Source organism: Argopecten irradians, chromosome 16 (assembly GCF_041381155.1).
Source record: "Argopecten irradians isolate NY chromosome 16, Ai_NY, whole genome shotgun sequence".
In the NCBI taxonomy this organism is placed as follows: Eukaryota; Metazoa; Mollusca; class Bivalvia; order Pectinida; family Pectinidae; genus Argopecten; species Argopecten irradians.
In genome coordinates, this window is record NC_091149.1 from 31718877 (window position 1) to 31744244 (window position 25368).

Sequence of the window (25368 nt, forward strand, 5' to 3'; positions counted from 1 at the left end):
TATTACCTAACATGGTCCTGTAGTTTATACTCTTATATTACCTAACATGTTCCTGTAGTTTATAATCTTATATTACCTAACACGTTCCTGTAGTTTATAATCTTATATTACCTAACATGTTCCTGTAGTTTATAATCTTATATTACCTAACATGTTCCTGTAGTTTATAATCTTATATTACCTAACATGTTCCTGTAGTTTATAATCTTATATTACCTAACATGTTCCTGTAGTTTATAATCTTATATTACCTAACATGTTCCTGTAGTTTATAATCTTATATTACCTAACATGTTCCTGTAGTTTATAATCTTATATTACCTAACATGTTCCTGTAGTTTATAATCTTATATTACCTAACATGTTCCTGTAGTTTATAATCTTATATTACCTAACATGTTCCTGTAGTTTATAATCTTATATTACCTAACATGTTCCTGTAGTTTATAATCTTATATTACCTAACACGTTCCTGTAGTTTATACTCTTATATTACCTAACATGTTCCTGTAGTTTATAATCTTATATTACCTAACATGTTCCTGTAGTTTATAGTCTTATATTACCTAACATGTTCCTGTAGTTTATACTCTTATATTACCTAACATGTTCCTGTAGTTTATAATCTTATATTACCTAACATGTTCCTGTAGTTTATAATCTTATATTACCTAACATGTTCCTGTAGGTTTATAAATCTTATATTACCTAACATGTTCCTGTAGTTTATAATCTTATATTACCTAACATGTTCCTGTAGTTTATAATCTTATATTACCTAACATGTTCCTGTAGTTTATAATCTTATATTACCTAACATGTTCCTGTAGTTTATAATCTTATATTACCTAACATGTTCCTGTAGTTTATAATCTTATATTACCTAACATGTTCCTGTAGTTTATAATCTTATATTACCTAACATGTTCCTGTAGTTTATAATCTTATATTACCTAACATGTTCCTGTAGTTTATAATCTTATATTACCTAACATGTTCCTGTAGTTTATAATCTTATATTACCTAACATGTTCCTGTAGTTTATAATCTTATATTACCTAACATGTTCCTGTAGTTTATAATCTTATATTACCTAACATGTTCCTGTAGTTTATAATCTTATATTACCTAACATGTTCCTGTAGTTTATAATCTTATATTACCTAACATGTTCCTGTAGTTTATAGTCTTATATTACCTAACATGTTCCTGTAGTTTATAATCTTATATTACCTAACATGTTCCTGTAGTTTATAAGTCTTATATTACCTAACATGTTCCTGTAGTTTATAATCTTATATTACCTAACATGTTCCTGTAGTTTATAATCTTATATTACCTAACATGTTCCTGTAGTTTAAATCTTATATTACCTAACATGTTCCTGTAGTTTATAAGTCTTATATTACCTAACATGTTCCTGTAGTTTATAATCTTATATTACCTAACATGTTCCTGTAGTTTATAATCTTATATTACCTAACATGTTCCTGTAGTTTATAATCTTATATTACCTAACATGTTCCTGTAGTTTATAGTCTTATATTACCTAACATGTTCCTGTAGTTTATAATCTTATATTACCTAACATGTTCCTGTAGTTTATAATCTTATATTACCTAACATGTTCCTGTAGTTTTATAATCTTATATTACCTAACATGTTCCTGTAGTTTATAATCTTATATTACCTAACATGTTCCTGTAGTTTATAATCTTATATTACCTAACATGTTCCTGTAGTTTATAATCTTATATTACCTAAACATGTTCCTGTAGTTTATAATCTTATATTACCTAACATGTTCCTGTAGTTTATAATCTTATATTACCTAACATGTTCCTGTAGTTTATAATCTTATATTACCTAACATGTTCCTGTAGTTTATAATCTTATATTACCTAACATGTTCCTGTAGTTTATAATCTTATATTACCTAACATGTTCCTGTAGTTTATAATCTTATATTACCTAACATGTTCCTGTAGTTTATAATCTTATATTACCTAACATGTTCCTGTAGTTTATAATCTTATATTACCTAACATGTTCCTGTAGTTTATAATCTTATATTACCTAACATGTTCCTGTAGTTTATAATCTTATATTACCTAACATGTTCCTGTAGTTTATAATCTTATATTACCTAACATGTTCCTGTAGTTTATAATCTTATATTACCTAACATGTTCCTGTAGTTTATAATCTTATATTACCTAACATGTTCCTGTAGTTTATAATCTTATATTACCTAACATGTTCCTGTAGTTTATAATCTTATATTACCTAACATGTTCCTGTAGTTTATAATCTTATATTACCTAACATGTTCCTGTAGTTTATAATCTTATATTACCTAACATGTTCCTGTAGTTTATAATCTTATATTACCTAACATGTTCCTGTAGTTTATAATCTTATATTACCTAACATGTTCCTGTAGTTTATAATCTTATATTACCTAACATGTTCCTGTAGTTTATAATCTTATATTACCTAACATGTTCCTGTAGTTTATAATCTTATATTACCTAACATGTTCCTGTAGTTTATAATCTTATATTACCTAACATGTTCCTGTAGTTTATAATCTTATATTACCTAACATGTTCCTGTAGTTTATAATCTTATATTACCTAACATGTTCCTGTAGTTTATAATCTTATATTACCTAACATGTTCCTGTAGTTTATAATCTTATATTACCTAACATGTTCATGTAGTTCTGTAGTTTATAACTCTTATATTACCTAACATGTTCCTGTAGTTTAAAGTCTTATATTACCTAACATGTTCCTGTAGTTTATAAGTCTTATATTACCTAACATGTTCCTGTAGTTTATAAGTCTTATATTACCTAACATGTTCCTGTAGTTTATAATCTTATATTACCTAACATGTTCCTGTAGTTTATAATCTTATATTACCTAACATGTTCCTGTAGTTTATAATCTTATATTACCTAACATGTTCCTGTAGTTTATAATCTTATATTACCTAACATGTTCCTGTAGTTTATAAGTCTTATATTACCTAACATGTTCCTGTAGTTTATAATCTTATATTACCTAACATGTTCCTGTAGTTTATAATCTTATATTACCTAACATGTTCCTGTAGTTTATAATCTTATATTACCTAACATGTTCCTGTAGTTTATAATCTTATATTACCTAACATGTTCCTGTAGTTTATAATCTTATATTACCTAACATGTTCCTGTAGTTTATAATCTTATATTACCTAACATGTTCCTGTAGTTTATAATCTTATATTACCTACAGTTCCTGTAGTTTAACATATTACATTCTGTAGTTTATAATCTTATATTACCTAACATATTCCTGTAGTTTATAATCTTATATTACCTAACATGTTCCTGTAGTTTATAATCTTATATTACCTAACATGTTCCTGTAGTTTATAATCTTATATTACCTAACATGTTCCTGTAGTTTATAATCTTATATTACCTAACATGTTCCTGTAGTTTATAATCTTATATTACCTAACATGTTCCTGTAGTTTATAATCTTATATTACCTAACATGTTCCTGTAGTTTATAATCTTATATTACCTAACATGTTCCTGTAGTTTATAATCTTATATTACCTAACATGTTCCTGTAGTTTATAATCTTATATTACCTAACATGTTCCTGTAGTTTAAAGTCTTATATTACCTAACATGTTCCTGTAGTTTATAATCTTATATTACCTAACATGTTCCTGTAGTTTATAATCTTATATTACCTAACATGTTCCTGTAGTTTATAATCTTATATTACCTAACATGTTCCTGTAGTTTATAATCTTATATTACCTAACATGTTCCTGTAGTTTATAATCTTATATTACCTAACATGTTCCTGTAGTTTATAATCTTATATTACCTAACATGTTCCTGTAGTTATTTTTTACTAACATGTGTAGTTTATAATCTTATATTACCTAACATGTTCCTGTAGTTTATAATCTATATTACCTAAGATGTTCCTGTAGTTTATAATCTTATATTACCTAACATATTCCTGTAGTTTATAATCTTATATTACCTAACATGTTCCTGTAGTTTATAATCTTATATTACCTAACATGTTCCTGTGGTTTATACTCTTATATTACTTAACATGTTCCTGTAGTTTATATCTTCATATTACCCAACATGTTCCTGTAGTTTTCTAATCTTATATTCCTAACAGTTCCTGTAGTTTATCATCTTATATTACCTAACACGTTCCTGTAGTTTAAAGTCTTATATTACCTAACATGTTCCTGTAGTTTATAATCTTATATTACTAACATGTTCCTGTAGTTTATAATCTTATATTACCTAACATGTTCCTGTAGTTTATAATCTTATATTACCTAACATGTTCCTGTAGTTTATAATCTTATATTACCTAACATGTTCCTGTAGTTTATAATCTTATATTACCTAACATGTTCCCGTAGTTCAATACCCTTTGAACTTGTTTCATCAAGTAACCATGTTGTTATCAAAGTTAAAAACTGTCATTTGTTCTACACCGTTATGCAAATTTTTGACTTTTTCGATATAATTTAACAACTAATATTGGTTGAAGATAGGTCTGACTGATAAAATATTATAATACAGAAAATATACGATGACGTTGTTCCACAGATTTAATGACTAATGCCTTTGCTTGCTTTTATCATAAGTGTTTCATTATTTTTTCGTTGTTTTCATACTAAATCTGGTTTTCTGATGAGCTGATTCTTTTCTTTTTTTACCACTTTGATAAAAAATCATAGAATGGCGCGAAAATCCGAGGTTATCGTGACGTTACCATGGAAACACTTATGTTGTATATTGACTCGGGATAATAATCTCTTGGAAAAATACATGGAATCATCACCGCACATATAACTTTTAATATGTTGAAGGCCAAAACGAGACTTAAAAACAAAAATGACTCATTATAGTTCATATCATGTAGTTAAACTTGAATAATCGGAGCTATCCGTATAGGTTGTTATTTCACCTAATCGTCATAAATAATGTACGTTAATGAGTAGACATCGCCAAAGGTTTGCTGAAAAGACTAGATGTAATGATGTTCACTCATTTCTGGTATTTCTAATAGTGTAGACATCATTGATTAAAGTTCAAATTGTTATTGAAACATAAAATGTTATTAATAAACATCAATTAAACAAACTTGGAGTCAGTATTTTGGACATGTACAGCAATGAGGTACAACTTAGACAGTGAATGTCATTTATGCATTTATAAAAGAAAATGGAAAAGATTTACCTCGCATAGATACAGCCGATGTCATTTATGTATTTACCTCGCATAGATACAGCGATGTCATTTTGTATTTATTTACTCGCATAGATACAGCCGCCGATGTCATTTATGTATTTACCTCGCATAGATACAGCCGATGTCATTTATGTATTTACCTCGCATAGATACAGCCGATGTCATTTATGTATTTACCTCGCATAGATACAGCCGATGTCATTTATGTATTTACCTCGCATAGATACAGCCGATGTCATTTATGTATTTACCTCGCATAGATACAGCCGATGTCATTTATGTATTTACCTCGCATAGATACAGCCGATGTCATTTATGTTTTTACCTCGCATAGATACAGCCGATGTCATTTATGTATTTACCTAGCATAGATACAGCCGATGTCATTTATGTATTTACCTCGCATAGATACAGCCGATGTCATTTATGTATTTACCTCGCATAGATACAGCCGATGTCATTTATGTATTTACCTCGCATAGATACAGCCGATGTCATTTATGTATTTACCTCGCATAGATACAGCCGATGTCATTTATGTATTTACCTCGCATAGATACAGCCGATGTCATTTATGTATTTACCTCGCATAGATACAGCCGATGTCATTTATGTATTTACCTCGCATAGATACAGCCGATGTCATTTATGTATAAGAAGATTGAAGATACTTGGCATTATCTCACATAAATCCAATATTACAACTGACTAATACAAAACTGACAACTTCACTTCACATTTATAAAGCCGATGTCTTTTATATGCAACAGAATGAAAGGTTCATGGAGCTTTATTTCAAAGACATAACGCCGATGCCACTTGTATTCAAGATAATTGAAAAACTTCGTTTCACCCTACATAAATTCGATGACATTTATATTCAAGATAATTGCAAAACTTGGTTTCACCTTGCATAAGTTCGATGTCATTTCTATATAAGAAAATTGCAGATACTTGGCACTTCACCTCACATAAAGTCGATGTAACTTATATTCAAAAGAATTGAAATTAATATTTGATTTCACCTCACATAATATAAAGTCGATGTCATATATATATAAGAGAATTACAGATACATAAAACCGATGCTCCTAAGTGACAATGCCGTCTGTCCTTTTGTTGTTTCCACTCTCCCTAAATATATCTTTGAATGAGGTGATAATTCCAGTGCCTTCTATAAAGTCACGACGCAATCAAACCCGTCTACATCCTCTGTATAATAGATAGATGTGCTGAGGCCGTGATGACAAAAGTCGTACAAGTCCGACTTTACGAGAACGGAATCGGCACAGACATGCTGTGTAACTGGTATTAACATCTAACGATTTTAAACGCAGTCGTTTGAACTGGTAACTTCCAATTTAAATTGGCGAATCTGCTTCGGGGAATGGTCTTTTATTTGAATAATTTATTTGTCTGAACTCTTCTTGTGACGTTGAATAAATACTCTTATATTAAATCTAGTTGAGAGAGTACTGATTCAGAGAGTCACCCACAGATAAAAAAACCGGTATGTATGATACTATTGAGGCACTAAGCAAAGTTTTCAAATGAATGTCCTGTGAAACACGTGTGTGCCTCAAAGTGGGAGACCGCTGTGTATGAATTATGTCTTCAAGAAAAAAAAACAAGTATCATGTAACCAGTCAACGTTTCTTAGATAAATAATGATGTTTCGTAGTTACACCTGTAAAAGTATGCTTATATATCAGTTAAATGGCTTGTCATTTTCTGATTATTATTTTCGGCAAATGCAAACAAAATCCCGATAGATGTTTTATAACGTGATTGTTATTATACAATGTAACATTTGAATGTCATGTAAACAGGAACCAAAGCGGGGTTTGTACTGTCTGTATTACACCTCACATCATCAGGGTGATATGAACATGGAAACAAGGTCATCACTTCCTGAGTCTATAAATAGCGACTAAATTTAAAAATTAAAGCTTATTATGCTTAATTGTTTGAAGAGTCAACTATGTTTTTGCAAAACATAAAAAGATAATGCTGGCTTTTCTGACGTAGTTAAATGCTCATATTAACATCTGATAGCATTTTTTTTGTTAAGATCCCAAGGAATGTTGCATCTATAACGAAAAAAATGTCATTATCGTCAATGACGGAATAGCCATTTGAACAGCTATTTCCGTGACTACTGACGTTACAATGATAATGACGTCAAGACAGACAGTTTGATGAGGTTACATAGTATTCTGTAATGATACGGTTATGAGTCGGTTAGAGAAAATAAATCGGCAGTAGGAAACTTCAAGTTGCATTAAGACTACATGAAGCTAAAATTTACAAACTTATTTTAACTATTCGTAATGATTTTCAATGAAAAGGCACTTGAAGGAGCATTTCAACCAGTGTTATTATTTAAATGAATCAACACGAGTGAATTCAACGAGTTGTAAATGGATCAATGTAACATTGACTTACCAGACCGTAATACCCAATAAACGAACATATATAAAAATACAACTGAATTACTCCCAAATCAACCATGCTTTTACAAGGTCTTTCAATTAACAGGAACCTTGAGAAAATTAATCACTAATTTTTATTAATTAAGTTAAGTTTACAATATATAAACACGTAAATTACGTTAATAAATATCACGTAATATTATTTTCAAGTACGTTCACAATGATGGTACGTCGGTTTCAATCATTTTCATTTGTTTTCATATAGTTCTGATTGGCAGATCCTTTTTCTTCTTTTACTATGAAGAAAAATTCCGAGAATGGCGCGAAAACCCGACGCTGTCATGACGTCACAATAAAGACGTCGACGTTGCATATTGATTTATAAACAAATAATCCATTGGAAAATCAATGGAATCGTACGTTTAAACGTGTTTTGAATTATCAAGCAGTCTGAAAAATGTATTATAAGCAAATATTTTTAACTTCATTGGGTTATGAAATAAATTTTATTTGCAAACTTTTGTGAGAATCCGCTACGCGGACACACAAAGTTTGCCAACAAAATATCTTTCATAACCCGATGAAGTTAAAAATTGTGACATCAATGCTTAAGTAAGGTTTGATATCCTGTTTAACACTATCCCAAGTCTTCTTATTCTTCCTCTAATATTTATCTCACTATGCGTTGTAAATTAATTGTAAACAACATAAAATGAAATTGTTGTCCATGAGAGTGCGTAAAAGATAGTAGGGAGACAACATAATTATACCGTTGTGTTTTAACTGAAACACACAATTCACACACAGACGGAGGAGGACGTCCTTAATTGACGTTAATATCACGTTATCTATAATGAAATAGTAAAGGATATTTAACTTAATATATCTTCGGTATAATTAGAATGGTACCTGGAGGTTATTACTTTAAATGGAACCTCCGTCTAAAATATCCTATTTATGTCATCATTGAATACCGGCACACACATAGCCTCAGTATCGCGTGGTTGTCATAAACAAAAGGTTTTGTTGCGCACGGCCCCGACCATTACAACTATGGCTTTAAATGACTTTTGGATAGGAAAGCAGCAATGATGGCAACAAATAGGAATTAGACAAACAATACATTCCGAAGAGAACCTGTGTAGAGAGGTGACGGAAATGGAATTCCCTATATAATTCGTTTCTCCAATCCATCTACTCCTGTCGTAAACATCAATTTATTCGGCGCGAGATAACTGCAGGCAGATAGGGTCCGATTTATTTCTACTTATAATGTAGACGATGCCGAATTCTACCTTTAAATAGAGGGCACACTTAACTACTGTCACAGGGCCATTCTCATGTGTTATCTGTCGATATATCCGCCTACGTGACAGAATTCCGACGAAATAAAAGGTACCGAATGGTTTATAAAGTAGACATGTCGATCTGCACAGTATAATGTATTACCTTATTGCTGACCCCGAGATCACTTTCAGAAATACTCCATTCGACATGTATTATAAAATCAGACGTGCTCTCCACATAGATTGATGGTGCCGTCGGCAGCATAGTCATTGCTGTTACGCAACCGAATCAGATTTCGGATTTGTTTATACTTTGTTTTCGATTCAGCAAGAAATGACACCTCGATGTAATATTTACGTACCTGTGGCGTGTCAGCGACTGTTAAATTATCTTAAGGGAGTGAATTGGCAAGACAGATATATTCATGGAAAACTTTCGTACTTCTTATTAATATCAGTATTATACCGCAGCCTCCCACAACAATTAGACATCTAAACACTCAATATAAAGGAGTCATTAGCCTTAATTGGTAATAGGATGGCAATATCACCAAACCACCATATAACCAACCAAAAATAATGTTTTCTCTTCTTCTCTAATACTAAAATTCTAATATGGAAAAATGTATCAGTTATAAATTTAACTCACTTTCATTTAGAGTGTTCTGATTGGATTAAACTTGATCACATGACATTGAATAGGTTAGATATTACAATGGAATATGAATGCGAGGGTACATGTTTCATGCTCACTTTTACGATTCCATATTTAGATGGCAAAGTATGTCCATGTTGCATGTAACACGACACCCTGGAGCAAGAGACTAAAACATCCACTCCTCCGAAACTCCCACAATACAGTTAAAGAAAAGTACGATGAATTTTAATTAAGGAAGGAGGTCTACGACTGTTAAATACGAGACTTACTTAGGCTAGGCGGCCGTAAATACGCACCAAGTGTTATGTTTTGGCAGCAAGCGAAAATAACGTAGATATTCTCTTTCTGTCTCCAGCCTCAAATATATTTCAGCACGAGACAAATACGTGCTGACAAAGCCGTTAAACGTATGTTATTGATGTATTGTATTTGAGAAAATTGAATCTTTTAAAAGTGTTCCAGTGTTCACAATCAATCGCATTGCTTCACCACTGTTGACTTCTTATCATTACGTTAAAAACTTGATCAAATAAATATGTTTAATTGAATCGTATCCGTCAACATCTTATAAAGAATTCCCAATACTTGCGTCAGCTGACAGGCGACGAACCAGTTGAAGTCGTAATTTTATTGATAACACTAGACGTTTTTACAACGGCGGTGCTGTATCTCTTTTCGTAAAATATTTTCAGGGCTCGAAGTGTAGCCACAATATCACACTCTATATGAACTTAGATATTTAACTTCTGGACTGTATTGTAAAAGGCGTGGATATTGATCGCTTTTTCATATAACTAACTAATATTTATATTCGTTAACCACTCCGATTGAACTACATCTTTATTAATAGTTGGTTTCATAGACAACACTCACGCGTCAGTTCCAGAAATATGATTGATTAATCCGGGATGTCATCAGACCCTCTATATAACGGAGAGATAATAAGGATATGTATTACAATTAGATTACTTGTGAACTGTAAAAAATTGTATTCAGAGAAGAAATATGTTAAGATGCTCCACTGCTGACAAATAGTATTTTTTCTCTGTCAAAAACAGAAGCAGACGATGAAGTATTTTTCTTCAGTTACAAAAGTTACTCACTTCACACCATTACCACCATTGAAAAGTTTGAGCTTCTAATTTTATAAAAAAAGATTAAAATATTAAAAATAATTAATTGCATCCCGAAAAAAATCGGTGGCACTATGTTCTATATTGAACGAAATTCTGACTACGCATACACCAAAAGCAAAACTGATGATTTAGTATTTTGTGTGTGTGTTAATTAGACATATATACACGATTAAACACCAAATATTGTTCAATTGATGACTTATCATTTATGCTCTGTCGGCGATGGAGCATCTTTAATGTATGGCACATTACATATTAAAATTATTCCTCATATTAATTCAATTTAGAATCACGTAACATCCAAACTCTCCCGAAAGTCTCCCTTTCCAATGAAATTGCCATTGTTTCAGCCAATCAGATACGACATTACAAACGTTGACGTCACTTACGTTACGATACAACAAAATGAATATTTAAGCCAGTGAAACTGCTCGTTTCAAGCAAAATTAAAAAGAAAAACAAATATGAAATATGCAAATACCACTTTTACAATAACTAACACCCCGACCGATGACCGACAGTCGTTATTGGATTCTACCATAATATTCCAACAATAATCAATGTCATTCTATGATAGAAGGCAACTAGTAGTATATGCAATTATCCCAGTAATTCATATCAAATCACTTCCTTAAATTTATCTATGTAATTATATCATTTAAATCGTTTGTCAAGCTGAACAAGGAAAATATAAACATTGTTGTGTTGTTGATCAATGTCCTGAATTTAATGATACAAAATGAACGATGAAATTCGCTTTCTTTTTCAAAAGGTTTGCATCACGTTATTTTTCCACGTATGCAAATGCTAATTTCTCATGTAAACATACAAATAAAAGATTTCGTATGTTAATGAATACTGTTTGGAAGGGCTGTGGTCGACAGCATCATGTGATCAACTGTTTCAAGAAATGTCCACGTAGACAACAAAACTCTGAATAGGACGTAAAATGTAATACAGGAAACCTAACGTCCAGACAGGTCGCTGTTACTGATTTTTAATTAAATTGTGTTCAATATTTTAAAACAAGAAAACGAAAATTTGTTTCCTTTGAATAAAAACACACAATAGCTTTTTATTACCCCCCTCGAAACGCTTTTGCGGAGGATATTGTTTTGGTCTCCGTCCGTCCGTCCGTCCGAGATTATTTTCCGGGCTATAACTCAAAAACCGTTCAACGCAGCTCCTTGAAACTTTCTGTATTATATCAGACGAGTGCCCTAATTGTTCCTTTTGCTGTCACGAACCTTCCTGTATAGGACTTATTTCTCTATTATCATGAAAACTTAGTCGAAAATACCAAATTACGGTTTCCTTTTGTTTCCGGACAATAACTCCAATACCATTCAACGCAGCTCCAGGAAATGTTCTGAATTTATCAGACAAATACCCAAGTTGTGCCATTTGCTATTGCGGACCATACATGTTGGGTGCTTTTTCTGTTACCATACAAACTTAGTCAAAAACAACGAATTACTGTTTCCTTTTTTTTTCTCTCCAGACAATAACTCCAAAAACGTTCAAAGCATCTCCATGAAACTTTCTGTTCATATCAGACAAATACACATGTTGTGCCGTTTGCTGTTACGGACCTTTAATTTTTGGATTTTTTCAGTTTCTGTTTTTCAGTTTTACAATACTCGCATACATTTAAAGTTGTTCTTGAATAAGTTACTTTAATCTTGATATTTTTGTGTTTTTATACCAACTGCGGGGCACGGGGGAAAATGCCACTCTTTGCGGCTCCTTGTAACACAGGTTATCGGTACTTATATCTTCCGGTATGAAATAACAATTATGTTTTGATATTTATGTATCATATGTATCCCTTAAACTAAAAACAATCCCATCATTTGAAAATGATAATATGAATTAAATGTATTTGATATTGTTTTAATATCAACAACGAGTAATTTATTTTGAACGGTAGTAAACTATTTTCATTGCTTGAATATGACGCCTTGCAATTCCCGTATCAACACGACTTCCTGTGGTGTTCACAATCTTCCCATAACACCTTATAATTCCTCCTCGTTTGTGGCGGGTCCAATAATTAGCCTCCTCTAATTACATGTTACGATATTCAGGATTGATTATCATCTGTCATCCCTGATGGAAAATACGAAATAACTGGTAATTAATCGCTAAACGGTTTGGAACAAAATTATTCCTCAAATCACCAAGGTGAAACAAAAAATAAAACAAAAGGTGTTAATCAACCTCTGAGCAAGTGCTGATGTCAATTTAACGATTGTTTTTCATTTGATGAATTGAAGCACCTAAACGTAATCGGATCTCGTGGAATACCGAAGATTTGAGAGACTCTTCATTGAACCGTTGATGCGACCAGTCAGGAACGGCATTATAAACGACGGCGGCATGTGCTACGTTATGGGATTATAACGCGATAAGTAAACCAATAAAAATGCTCATTACAGACATTATTGAATAAATGTAAAACAACAATATTAACAGGTTAAATTAAAACAAAAGGCTTCTCGATCGCGATATTGAATCGTCGTCAAAACGTTGTTATGCGTGAAAAACACGAAAGTAGATTCATACAAAAATATTTATGTTTACAGGTAATATATACCGAGAGTTTCCGAGAAATACACATCATTTAAAGTTATATGTGCCGTATTTTTCATACTCACGAATCAAGATGAGCTTTTGATATGTTATTAATCACCAAAAATTACCAACTTTTTGAAAATTACAGTACTTTCAATGCATAGGTTATAATTTTACATGTACAAATAAGGGCTGAAAATGATTTTTGGCAGTACTGCCAAAAATCATTTATTTACATCAATAGTGAAGTGAAATGAGTACATACGGTCTGACCATGAAGCCAACTTGTGGTCTACAATTTCATGTTATATTTTTACAATGTTATTAGTAATTGTAAAGTGATTTCTGCAGGGATGTTTCCATGTAAACATATTTAAGGCATAAAAACAACAATTTTACAGTACAAAATTTCTGTGTTATAACTAACGTTTATAAGTCATCTGATGCCATTTGAATGATTTTTACAGCTTTGTTCATCAAACCTTATGGTTTTTAATAGATTAACGATGAAAAAATAGCATGTCAAAATTTTCGCCCAGTTACGGCACATATAACTTTAATTTAGGTTTGCACAAAATATTTACACGGGTGGCAAGTGCCACGTTGATATATGCCTGATATACAATATAATTCACTGTTTTTTACGTAATCGATAAACTCCTGACAGAGGCGTTATGTTTGCTTTCCAATTTTCTGGGTTTTTTTTTTTAAATTTTAATCTGGAAGACACGGATCGGTGTGACGTGCATTTAATAAGGCAACTGTCACTCAGCTGCCAGAGCACGACTCTTAGCTCCGATGGTAGAGCCGTCAGTTACGGCGTCAAGAGCCATATCGATTGTATTTTGGCAGGATTTAATTCCTGGTCAGGGTATAAGACAATGATTTTATTTTATGTTAAGAATATGTAATTATTCTGTTATTTTTATTATGATTTTATATTGTTTACAAAAGACTCTCATATAAATGTCCATTTCATGTTTGATGAGTTTAAGAAGATTTTTTGTAGATGAGTAAACTATTTGAATTCATGTTATACTTGAATACCCTTTAAATCCATTTACATCTATCTTTTACACCAGATACATATACAAACATTCGTGCGTATTCAAGGGATATCAGGCGGATTGTGTGAGGAATAGTGATTTATCCGCAAAAAATTACTAGGATTAGTAATAACTCGCCCGCTTTTCTTACAGGAGGTCTGTATTGTAATGCTACTTTTGACGGCTGGGATTGTTGGAATTACACGACAGCAGGAAATACAGTACATCATGACTGTCCAACCTTCCTCCGGTACAAGTACGGCAATCCTACAGGTAATTATCTCCTAACTATCTCAATAATTAGTACATCATGATGTGACTGTCCAACCTTCACCGATACAAGTACGGCAATCCTACAGGTAATTATCTCCTAACTACCTCAATCATTAGTAAATCATGACTGTCCAACCTTCCTCCGGTACAAGTACGGCAATCCTACAGGTAATTATCTCCTAACTACCTCAATCATTAGTACATCATGACTGTCCAACCTTCCTCCGGTACAAGTACGGCAATCCTACAGGTAATTATCTCCTAACTACCTCAATCATCAGTACATCATGACTGTCCAACCTTCCTCCGGTACAAGTACGGCAATCCTACAGGTAATTATCTCCTAACTACCTCAATCATCAGTACATCATGACTGTCCAACCTTCCTCCGGTACAAGTACGGCAATCCTACAGGTAATTATCTCCTAACTACCTCAATCATTAGTACATCATGACTGTCCAACCTTCCTCCGGTACAAGTACGGCAATCCTACAGGTAATTATCTCCTAACTACCTCAATCATTAGTACATCATGACTGTCCAACCTTCCTCCGGTACAACTACGGCAATCCTACAGGTAATTATCTCCTAACTACCTCAATCATTAGTACATCATGACTGTCCAACCTTCCTCCGGTACAAGTACGGCAATCCTACAGGTAATTATCTCCTAACTACCTCAATCATCAGTACATCATGACTGTCCAACCTTCCTCCGGTACAAGTACGGCAATCCTACAGGTAATTATCTCCTAACTACCTCAATCATTAGTACATCATGACTGTCCAACCTTCCTCCGGTACAAGTACGGCAATCCTACAGGTAATTATCTCCTAACTACCTCAATCATCAGTACATCATGACTGTCCAACCTTCCTCCGGTACAAGTACGGCAATCCTACAGGTAATTATCTCCTAACTACCTCAATCATTAGTACATCATGACTGTCCAACCTTCCTTCGGTACAAGTACGGCAATCCTACAGGTAATTATCTCCTAACTACCTCAATCATTTACATCATGACGTCCAACTTCCTCGTACAGTCGCATTCAGGATCATTAGTACATCATGACTGTCCAACCTTCCTCGGTACAAGTACGGCAATCCTACAGGTAATTATCTCCTAACTACCTCAATCATTAGTACATCATGACTGTCCAACCTTCCTCCGGTACAAGTACGGCAATCCTACAGGTAATTATCTCCTAACTACCTCAATCATTAGTACATCATGACTGTCCAACCTTCCTCCGGTACAAGTACGGCAATCCTACAGGTAATTATCTCCTAACTACCTCAATCATTAGTACATCATGACTGTCCAACCTTCCTCCGGTACAAGTACGGCAATCCTACAGGTAATTATCTCCTAACTACCTCAATCATTAGTACATCATGACTGTCCAACCTTCCTCCAGTACAAGTACGGCAATCCTACAGGTAATTATCTCCTAACTACCTCAATCATTAGTAAATCATGACTGTCCAACCTTCCTCCGGTACAAGTACGGCAATCCTACAGGTAATTATCTCCTAACTCCTCAATCATTAGTAATCATGACTGTATCAACTCATTGACAATAATCCTGTAATCAGGTACTCATGTCTTTCCTAAGTACCTCAATAATCAGTCATCATGACTGTACAATCCAACCTTCCTCCTAATTACTGTCAACTACCTTCAATGATACAAATGCCATTCCTTATAATCGGATCTTTTCTAACAATATTTACAAATCAAACAGTAATTTCATCAATCAATTATCATGGTCCGGTACGACAAACCTTGTTTTATCCTACAGGTAAAGGTAATCAATTTTTCATGTAATACTCAATACCAAAAGTTACCAACTGTCCCTTATTTTTCACATGTTTTTTGATTTATCAACACAAATACACAATCATGGTCAACAATACAGTAATCGAAAGTCCTTTTCAAAATTACTTTTTCATCCATGAATTGTCATAATCTTACATCCTCTCGTACAAGTACGTACGGAATTATTCCTAACTACCAGTCAGGAACAGTTATTCATGACTGTGCGGTACGAATACCTTAAGATAATCTATTAATAAGTGAAAATATTAAGTACTTTTCAAAACTTTCAAATGTCCAACCTTCCTCTCGTACAAGTACGGCATTCTCCTACAGAAAAAAATTATCTCCTAATTGGATTACCAGTACATATTTTGTCACAACCTCCATACAAGTACAGCAATTACACTAGGTTAAAGTTTATACTAACTATACGCTCAATCATTTAGTATCATCATAGTTACTGTCCAACCTTAGTACATACTCCGGTACAAGTACGGCAATCCTACAAAATTTCTCCAACTATTAAATCTTTACTTTCCTCCGGTAAAGTACGGTAATTGATATTTAATTAATTATCAACCTACATACTACCTCAACATACTAAGTTGTCCAATTTTTATCCTCACGGACAAGAGTAAATTTAATTGGATTTAAACTATCCAATGCATTAGTGAAAAAATACATGTACATTCATGCCAGGTTATCTTAATAACTGTAAATACTGGCAAGTATCCTCATAAATTTATACCCTCAAGTTAATATACATCAATACATCCCTGATTTACGTAATGTCCTTCCTCCGGTACAAGTTTATGTAAAATCCTAACAATATTATCATCACCTAATCTGGAAACCATATACATGTCAATTCATTTAATACAACTTCCTCAGTACAAGGTCGGCAATTTATTATGGTAAACTCATTACCTGAATTGTCAAGCACCATAATTTTTCCTATACATTTATAAGATTTGAATTTCAAATTATTATCCTGTACAAGTACGGCAATCCTAAAAATTAATTATCTCCTAACTACCTCAATATTAGTACATCAATATAAAACCTCCAAGGGATACACGGAATTGTACAACAGTATTATCTCATTTAAAATACAGTACATCATGACTGTCCAACCTTCCTCCGGTACAAGTACGGCAATCCTACAGGTAATTATCTCCTATCTATCTCAATAATTAGTACATCATGATGTGACTGTCCAACCTTCACCGATACAAGTACGGCAATCCTACAGGTAATTATCTCCTAACTACCTCAATCATTAGTAAATCATGACTGTCCAACCTTCCTCCGGTACAAGTACGGCAATCCTACAGGTAATTATCTCCTAACTACCTCAATCATTAGTACATCATGGCTGTCCAACCTTCCTCCGGTACAAGTACGGCAAACCTTCAGGTAATCAATCTCCTAACTACCTCAATCATAAGTACATCATGACTGTCCAACCTTCCTCCGGTACAAGTACGGCAATCCTACAGGTAATTATCTCCTAACTACCTCAATCATCAGTACATCATGACTGTCCAACCTTCCTCCGGTACAACTACGGCAATCCTACAGGTAATATCTCCTAACTACCTCAATCATTAGTACATCATGACTGTCCAACCTTCCTCCGGTACAACTACGGCAATCCTACAGGTAATTATCTCCTAACTACCTCAATCATTAGTACATCATGACTGTCCAACCTTCCTTCGGTACAACTACGGCAATCCTACAGGTAATTATCTCCTAACTACCTCAATCATTAGTACATCATGACTGTCCAGCCTTCCTCCGGTACAAGTACGGCAATCATACAGGTAATATCTCCTAACTACCTCAATCATAAGTACATCATGACTGTCCAACCTTCCTTCGGTACAACTACGGCAATCATACAGGTAATATCTCCTAACTACCTCAATCATTAGTACATCATGACTGTCCAACCTTCCTCCGGTACAACTACGGCAATCCTACAGGTAATTATCTCCTAACTACCTCAATCATAAGTACATCATGAATGTCCAACCTTCCTTCGGTACAAGTACGGCAATCCTACAGGTAATTATCTCCTAACTACCTCAATCATTAGTACATCATGACTGTCCAACCTTCCTTCGGTACAAGTACGGCAATCCTACAGGTAATTATCTCCTAACTACCTCAATCATTAGTACATCATGACTGTCCAACCTTCCTTCGGTACAAGTACGGCAATCCTACAGGTAATTATCTCCTAACTACCTCAATCATTAGTACATCATGACTGTCCAACCTTCCTCCGGTACAAGTACGGCAATCCTACAGGTAATTATCTCCTAACTACCTCAATCATTAGTACATCATGACTGTCCAACCTTCCTCCGGTACAAGTACGGCAATCCTACAGGTAATTATCTCCTAACTACCTCAATCATTAGTACATCATGACTGTCCAACCTTCCTCCGGTACAAGTACGGCAATCCTACAGGTAATTATCTCCTAACTACCTCAATCATTAGTACATCATGACTGTCCAACCTTCCTCCGGTACAACTACGGCAATCCTACAGGTAATTATCTACTAACTTCCTCAATCATTAGTACATCATGACTGTCCAACCTTCCTCCGGTACAAGTACGGCAACCCTACAGGTAATTATCTCCTAACTACCTCAATCATCAGTACATCATGACTGTCCAACCTTCCTCCGGTACAAGTACGGCAATCCTACAGATAATTATCTCCTAACTACCTCAATCATTAGTAAATCATGACTGTCCAACCTTCCTCCGGTACACCAACTTTTTTGGAGAAGAGTTAACTAATACAAGGGAAACATACCGCAGCCTCCCACAGACACTATTCACATCAGCAACGTACTGCTCACAGAGCGGCCGTCCTTAAATAACATGTTAATAGGTCATTTAGTCTATCCAGTTATGTCTCAGTGCATCCGGCCGTCAATACTAATAAGATATATATATATATCCTTATTTCCTGACATTCTCGGTATATCCATTTTCACAGCCTACATTTAATTTCCGATTCAAACTTGCTATCCAACTTTCTACGTTACAAACTGACGATGTGAGGTAAAGAGACACACCCAGGTTCGGCTGTAGCAACCTACGGTGATGCATACATTTGTAGCTTTACTACAAATACTTTCATTTCCTAATTGACTACGGTAGAATTTAGAAGGATATTATCTTTTCCTTAATGCTTTGATAAAGTATGCATATGTATCATGGGTAACATATGACGACAACACATCCGTTGTTACAAAATATTTATTTGGGAGAAGACCTAAAAACAGATAAAAGTATGATTTGTACTCTCACACGTCATTCACACAATGTTATTAGATGGACAAATACACAATGCGGACATACACGAGCACATATTGAGGAACACTTTCATACCGATACTTACCAGGGCATGTATATACTCTATAGAAAGGAATGGCGTAGTACGGGTGAGTGCGGTAGGGAGAGGCCGGTGATATGAGTGTGGACGGGTGGTCCGTGCGACACGTGCACTACACATACCTACATTGGATTTGATTAAAACTACACATACCTGTGAACAACACCTGGCTACACATACTACATTGGATTTGATTAAAACCCTAATACTGTCCATCACACATTTTTAAAATTTGCCACTTCACGTATAGGATATAAATATTACTGCTGACCTGCTATTATGTAGCAGAAAATATCTCTATAATTAAGTAGACCAAATATTACTTACTACCTAAATTATATAATTGTTATGACTATTCACGGACGAGTTAAATAAATGTAATTTTAGCACTGTGATATTGTATCTTGGGATTAATTGATAGACAACAGTCTTAAACAAAGACGCCTGTTGTTTATTTATCTCGGGAAAATATAACTGTAAGCTATAAACCATTTTCCTGACTTAGCTTCATATCCAGCAAAGGTAATATATCGATCAAATTAGCAACAGATCTAATATTTCTAAAGGAAGATGTGGGCAGCATACTTAGCCTAGCGAACATATTACGTTATCTGCTGGATTAATTACACTTTGCCCGCATTACTACTATCATGCTTATTGTCCCTCGGATATGACATCTTATCCAAACACACATTTATAGTCTCATCTATAACTATGTAGTATTGATTCCACCACTTTGGTGATAGCACACCTGCCGTCAGTGAAAAGTATAATAATGTTATAAAGACTTGAGTTATTTGGATAATTAATTATCAGACATCTGAACCAGTCGTGTTTAGAGAATTGAGAAAAAAATATTTTATTTAGTTGCCATTTTTATATTAATTAAAAGTTCAATTTTAAAGAAAAAAACGGAATTAGTTATCGATTTATTTGTTTTAATTTCTCAATCAATATTTAGGATAATTATGTATTTACTGAACGTATTCCAAAATTTAAACAATGAACCCATTATATATTGTAAAGGCTAGGCGTTTCAACAATGTACCAATTATCTATTGTACACGCCAGTCGTTTAAACAAAGTATGCATTATCTATTGTACATGCCAGGCGTTTAAACAATGTACCCATCATATATTGTACATGCCAGGCGTTTAAACAATGTACCTATATATATTGTACATGCCAGGCGTTTAAACAATGTACCCATATATATATTGTACATGCCAGGCGTTTAAACAATGTACCCATCATATATTGTACATGCCAGGCGTTTAAACAATGTACCCATCATATATTGTACATGCCAGGCGTTTAAACAATGTACCCAATATCTTATGTGAAGGCCAGGCGTTTAAACAATATACCCATTATAAATTGTTCAGGTCAGGCGTTTAAGCAATGTACCAATTATCTATTGTACAGGTCAGGCGTTTAAACAATGCCAGGAGGACGGGACGTGGCTAGCACACCCTGACACGGGGAGGACATGGACCAACTATACACTGTGTTCCAGTAAAAACGAGGTAAAGTTAAAAGGGCATGGAAATGGGATAAAAATACTCTTCATTATTTTCATTATTTTGTAGGATCTGACTCGATATACTTTTTCATTCAGGATCACAGTTGTAGTTATAAGTAGTTTCTCCATCTCTGGAACTGTAGTTGATCTCGAGCTTCCAATTTTTCAGAAAACTAGGTTACCCACGGTATATTTCGGTCTTCTTCAGCCGCTTGAGACTACCGGCCATATACAATTATATGTCTGTATTATTTCTTGACCGTCCATCCAATCATTAACGGAAACGACTATGAAAAGCACAATAGAGAAACAGCCGAACTATACCGTAAGTAACATGATTCTCTGACTAATGGAAAATCCGAAATCCAATTCAGAGTAACGCTATGATGATTTTTATGTTACACGTATCAGCTGACAACTACTGAATTTCCAAATAGATCGAAATGTCTATCAACACGAAACTGGGTTAACATACCTTACAAACGGTGTTACCCTCAAGTTTCTGAAGGCAGTGTCGTGGATGCGCAATCCAAAGAGTCTCTTGATTATGACCTTTAATATACAACATGAACACTTTGACGGCTGAAGAACCTTCACTGAACACTTTGACGCATTAAGCGGGTTAATTGCAATTGAAGAAATGCTTCTTCGCTGGAAAGTACCTGGCTGCTTTATATAGCAACAAGGGAGTATTTAAGAAAAACATTCAAGTAGATTTAGAATACGAAATGTGCAGATTCACGATAGTGTTTCGTTTTAAAGTGTTATTAAACGGTTTAACAAATTGCATGTTATTCATAGAGACAAACTTCGCCACAGCCACTGTTCACTAAGAGAAAATCATCATAAAACCAACAGAATAAGACGCACATGTGTATCATTATTTAAACATCGCAAGATAGTTTACTATCAACTTCATGACTTCCTAATTCATTAATGTAAATAAACTATATATTCCTTCATTGTTATATGGCAGTCGTACATCCAGGGTCTCGGCTATGTTTCAGACGAGGTATTCCGATAGCTGCAATAGGATGTTATTATTATGTGTTAACGCAGTGACAACATAGATCTGTATTAAAATCAAGCAAGACATGACGTCCCATTGAATTTCGTAAACACGTCGAATTTCGAAGTCTTATAATCATACTAACCAGGGTACATTCTGTTATTCATATCAAAAGACCATACAAGTCTAAAACTGTACAGCTGAAACAACACATTATAATGTTTGGACGGGATATGCGCAACGAAACTGTGGTGTAATAACGTAATTATTTTACTGTGGTCAAATCATTTTATGTCCAATCTCTCCAGGTATGACGACTACTAATATTACTCAAAACATAATAATGACACAAATCACTCGGATAATATTAACAATGTCTAGCGGCATCTTAATCTTTAAATATTTATGTATTCAGAATTATCGGTCATATTTTCTCGAACTACTTATAACATTGCATTGGTTTTATTTGGTTGATGCCATGGGAAAATGTCGTTGCAATTGACTTTATTATCGACAAAACATCCGTAAATTTGCAGACATATAACAAAGTTAACTTTTTAAGTAAAAAATCAAATAAAAAATGATAAAATAAATATCCCTGCGGAATGTCTGACAGATGTTGTAACTGCAGCTGTATGTACGAAACAGACTCTTACGTGAATTTCACTTGTACAAATTATCTGGAACTGTCGCTGTAGTATTTAATTAGTTTTTCATCAAATGTTGCTCTTGTCAGTATTATCGCTTGTTACATATAACAAACTACAAAGGTAAATATATTGTTTAGAAGCAATACTTGGCTGTTGGTTTAAATCGACTCTGTTTCTATTTCAGACATTACAAAGAGTCATCAGTATATACTACAGTGGCTACGCTTTCTCTATCTTCCTCTCCGTCGCTGCCCTCTTCATCTTCTCAATCTTCAGGTGAGTTGTTACGTATTTACATTACTTACATTATCAATAAAACGGAGTGAGAATGTGCATAGTAACACTAATGAAGATGACTAGAATCTTACATGGGCCTGTCAAGTGGACAGGGATATATCAACCCTCGTGAAAGATTTTGGTCGTCAACCCGAGGCTTAGGGCTGACGACCAAAATCTTTCAAGAAGGTTGAGATATCCCTGTCCACTTAACAGACCAATGTTTCATTCTTTTTCTCCCATACTTATTGGAAAAATATGTTTTTTTTTTGTTTTCCAGCTTTTACATCACGTCATGATCACATGAACGTCATTATGCTTCACAATTGATGACGTCATCGACAATGCACTACGCGGCTACGCCGCATGTTTTGATGACGTCACATTATTGTCTAGCGCGTGTGAGCTGTCTTACTCCCCCTGTATAACATGAAGAGAGTTATCTTTTTCCTAGCTACCACGGGATATCCCTTTGAAGTATGGGAGAAGATATTTATCTCCTTGAATGTCGCGTACGATTGAAGTTCGCCGATGGTGCGAAATTACGAAATATAATCCCCAATAATACCAGCACATAAACAGTAAAAACATATGAACTAAAATTCAAATGCTCAGACAAGTCATTGAACATAGATAATAGAACCTTAAATGGGTATGTTAAGTGGACAGGTATGTCTCAACACAAGTGAAATAAATGGCATGTTACCCCGTTGCATGTCGAGGGTTTACTAACATTGATGACGTCACGTGATTTCTAGCGTGTTTGAGCTGTCATACACACCATTTATATACAAAATTAACCAATAAAGAATCATTAACACCATTTATATACGAGATTAAACAATACGGAACCATAAACACCATTTTACAACAAGTAAGACATCAGTGACTGCAATCGAATGGAACAAGGAATTATATGTGCCGAGGTTACATTTATATCAGAAATTAAAAAAAAAATGCAGATTACGGCTTTGTCCGTTAGCGCTACATAGTGAAGCAATACGAACATGTACACTTTTAAGTTTGTAATTACGACTTGAACGCAGAAGTTGTATAGTATCTCCAGGACAATACTTTCTTAGCGTATAATTATTTAAGTTCAACGAACGATTCACACATCCTCTAATAAAGGAAACCCAAATCTTCAAATTAGCGGTTGATGGTAGACATGTCACGATTTTATTGCTGAAATTGGTGTGATTCAATCTAAAGATACTGCAGAGAGGAGGATTTAAATGTCAAATGATCTGCAAAAGTTCACTTAAAAGTCATAAAAATAATACAAACGCGTTCTGATATGTCAGTTAGGCCTATTGTTTAAGTACGTGCTGTTGTTATATTAAACTTTTATCAATAAGACAAACATGTCAACACGTCCTGTTAAAACATACTCAAGTGTTTATATAAACTAATTACATTTAGAAGTGTGTTGTTAATATATGGTTTACACTGTTCACATTATAGTGGACCCTCTGTCATTTATCATCTCAGACTAGCACAAGTTAACATTATATACATTACATTGCCCGTTTGCTTTAGAACTTGACATATCATGCTTATAAAGAAACGCCATATTACTGAAATGTTAACTGGATAGCATTCAGAACATGATTGAATCTCTATTGTAACAATACTTTAGGCAATAGTAAATACTAGACCAAGAATGATTTAATTTTATTTTAATGACGTAACTTCCATAGCCAGCGATATTTAAAATCCTGTTTCCTGTTAACAAGAATAAAACCGAAACCAATCATTGATCTTCTTAGATTACCAATAAGCCCAATTATTGGACTGTTAAGATTATCAATAAGCCCAATTATTTGCTTGCAGATTACCAATAAGCCCAATTATTGGACTGTTAAGATTATCAATAAGCCCAATTATTTGCTTGCATGAATTATTGATAAGCCCAATGACTGGTCTGCTTCGGTTATCAATAAAGCCTGTTTACATTATCAATAAGCCCAATT

The 25368-nt window shown here is 33.9% G+C and overlaps 1 protein-coding gene across 1 annotated transcript in view; it reads left to right on the forward strand.

Moving 5' to 3' along the window:
• LOC138310839 (calcitonin gene-related peptide type 1 receptor-like) overlaps positions 1-25368 on the forward strand; it is a 43363-nt gene that overhangs the window by 11183 nt on the left and 6812 nt on the right. Inside the window, exons 2-4 of the mRNA XM_069252163.1 lie at positions 14576-14695; positions 21364-21464; positions 23304-23395. Coding sequence (XP_069108264.1) covers positions 14576-14695; positions 21364-21464; positions 23304-23395 — 313 coding nt within the window. The remainder of the gene's footprint in view (positions 1-14575; positions 14696-21363; positions 21465-23303; positions 23396-25368) is intronic.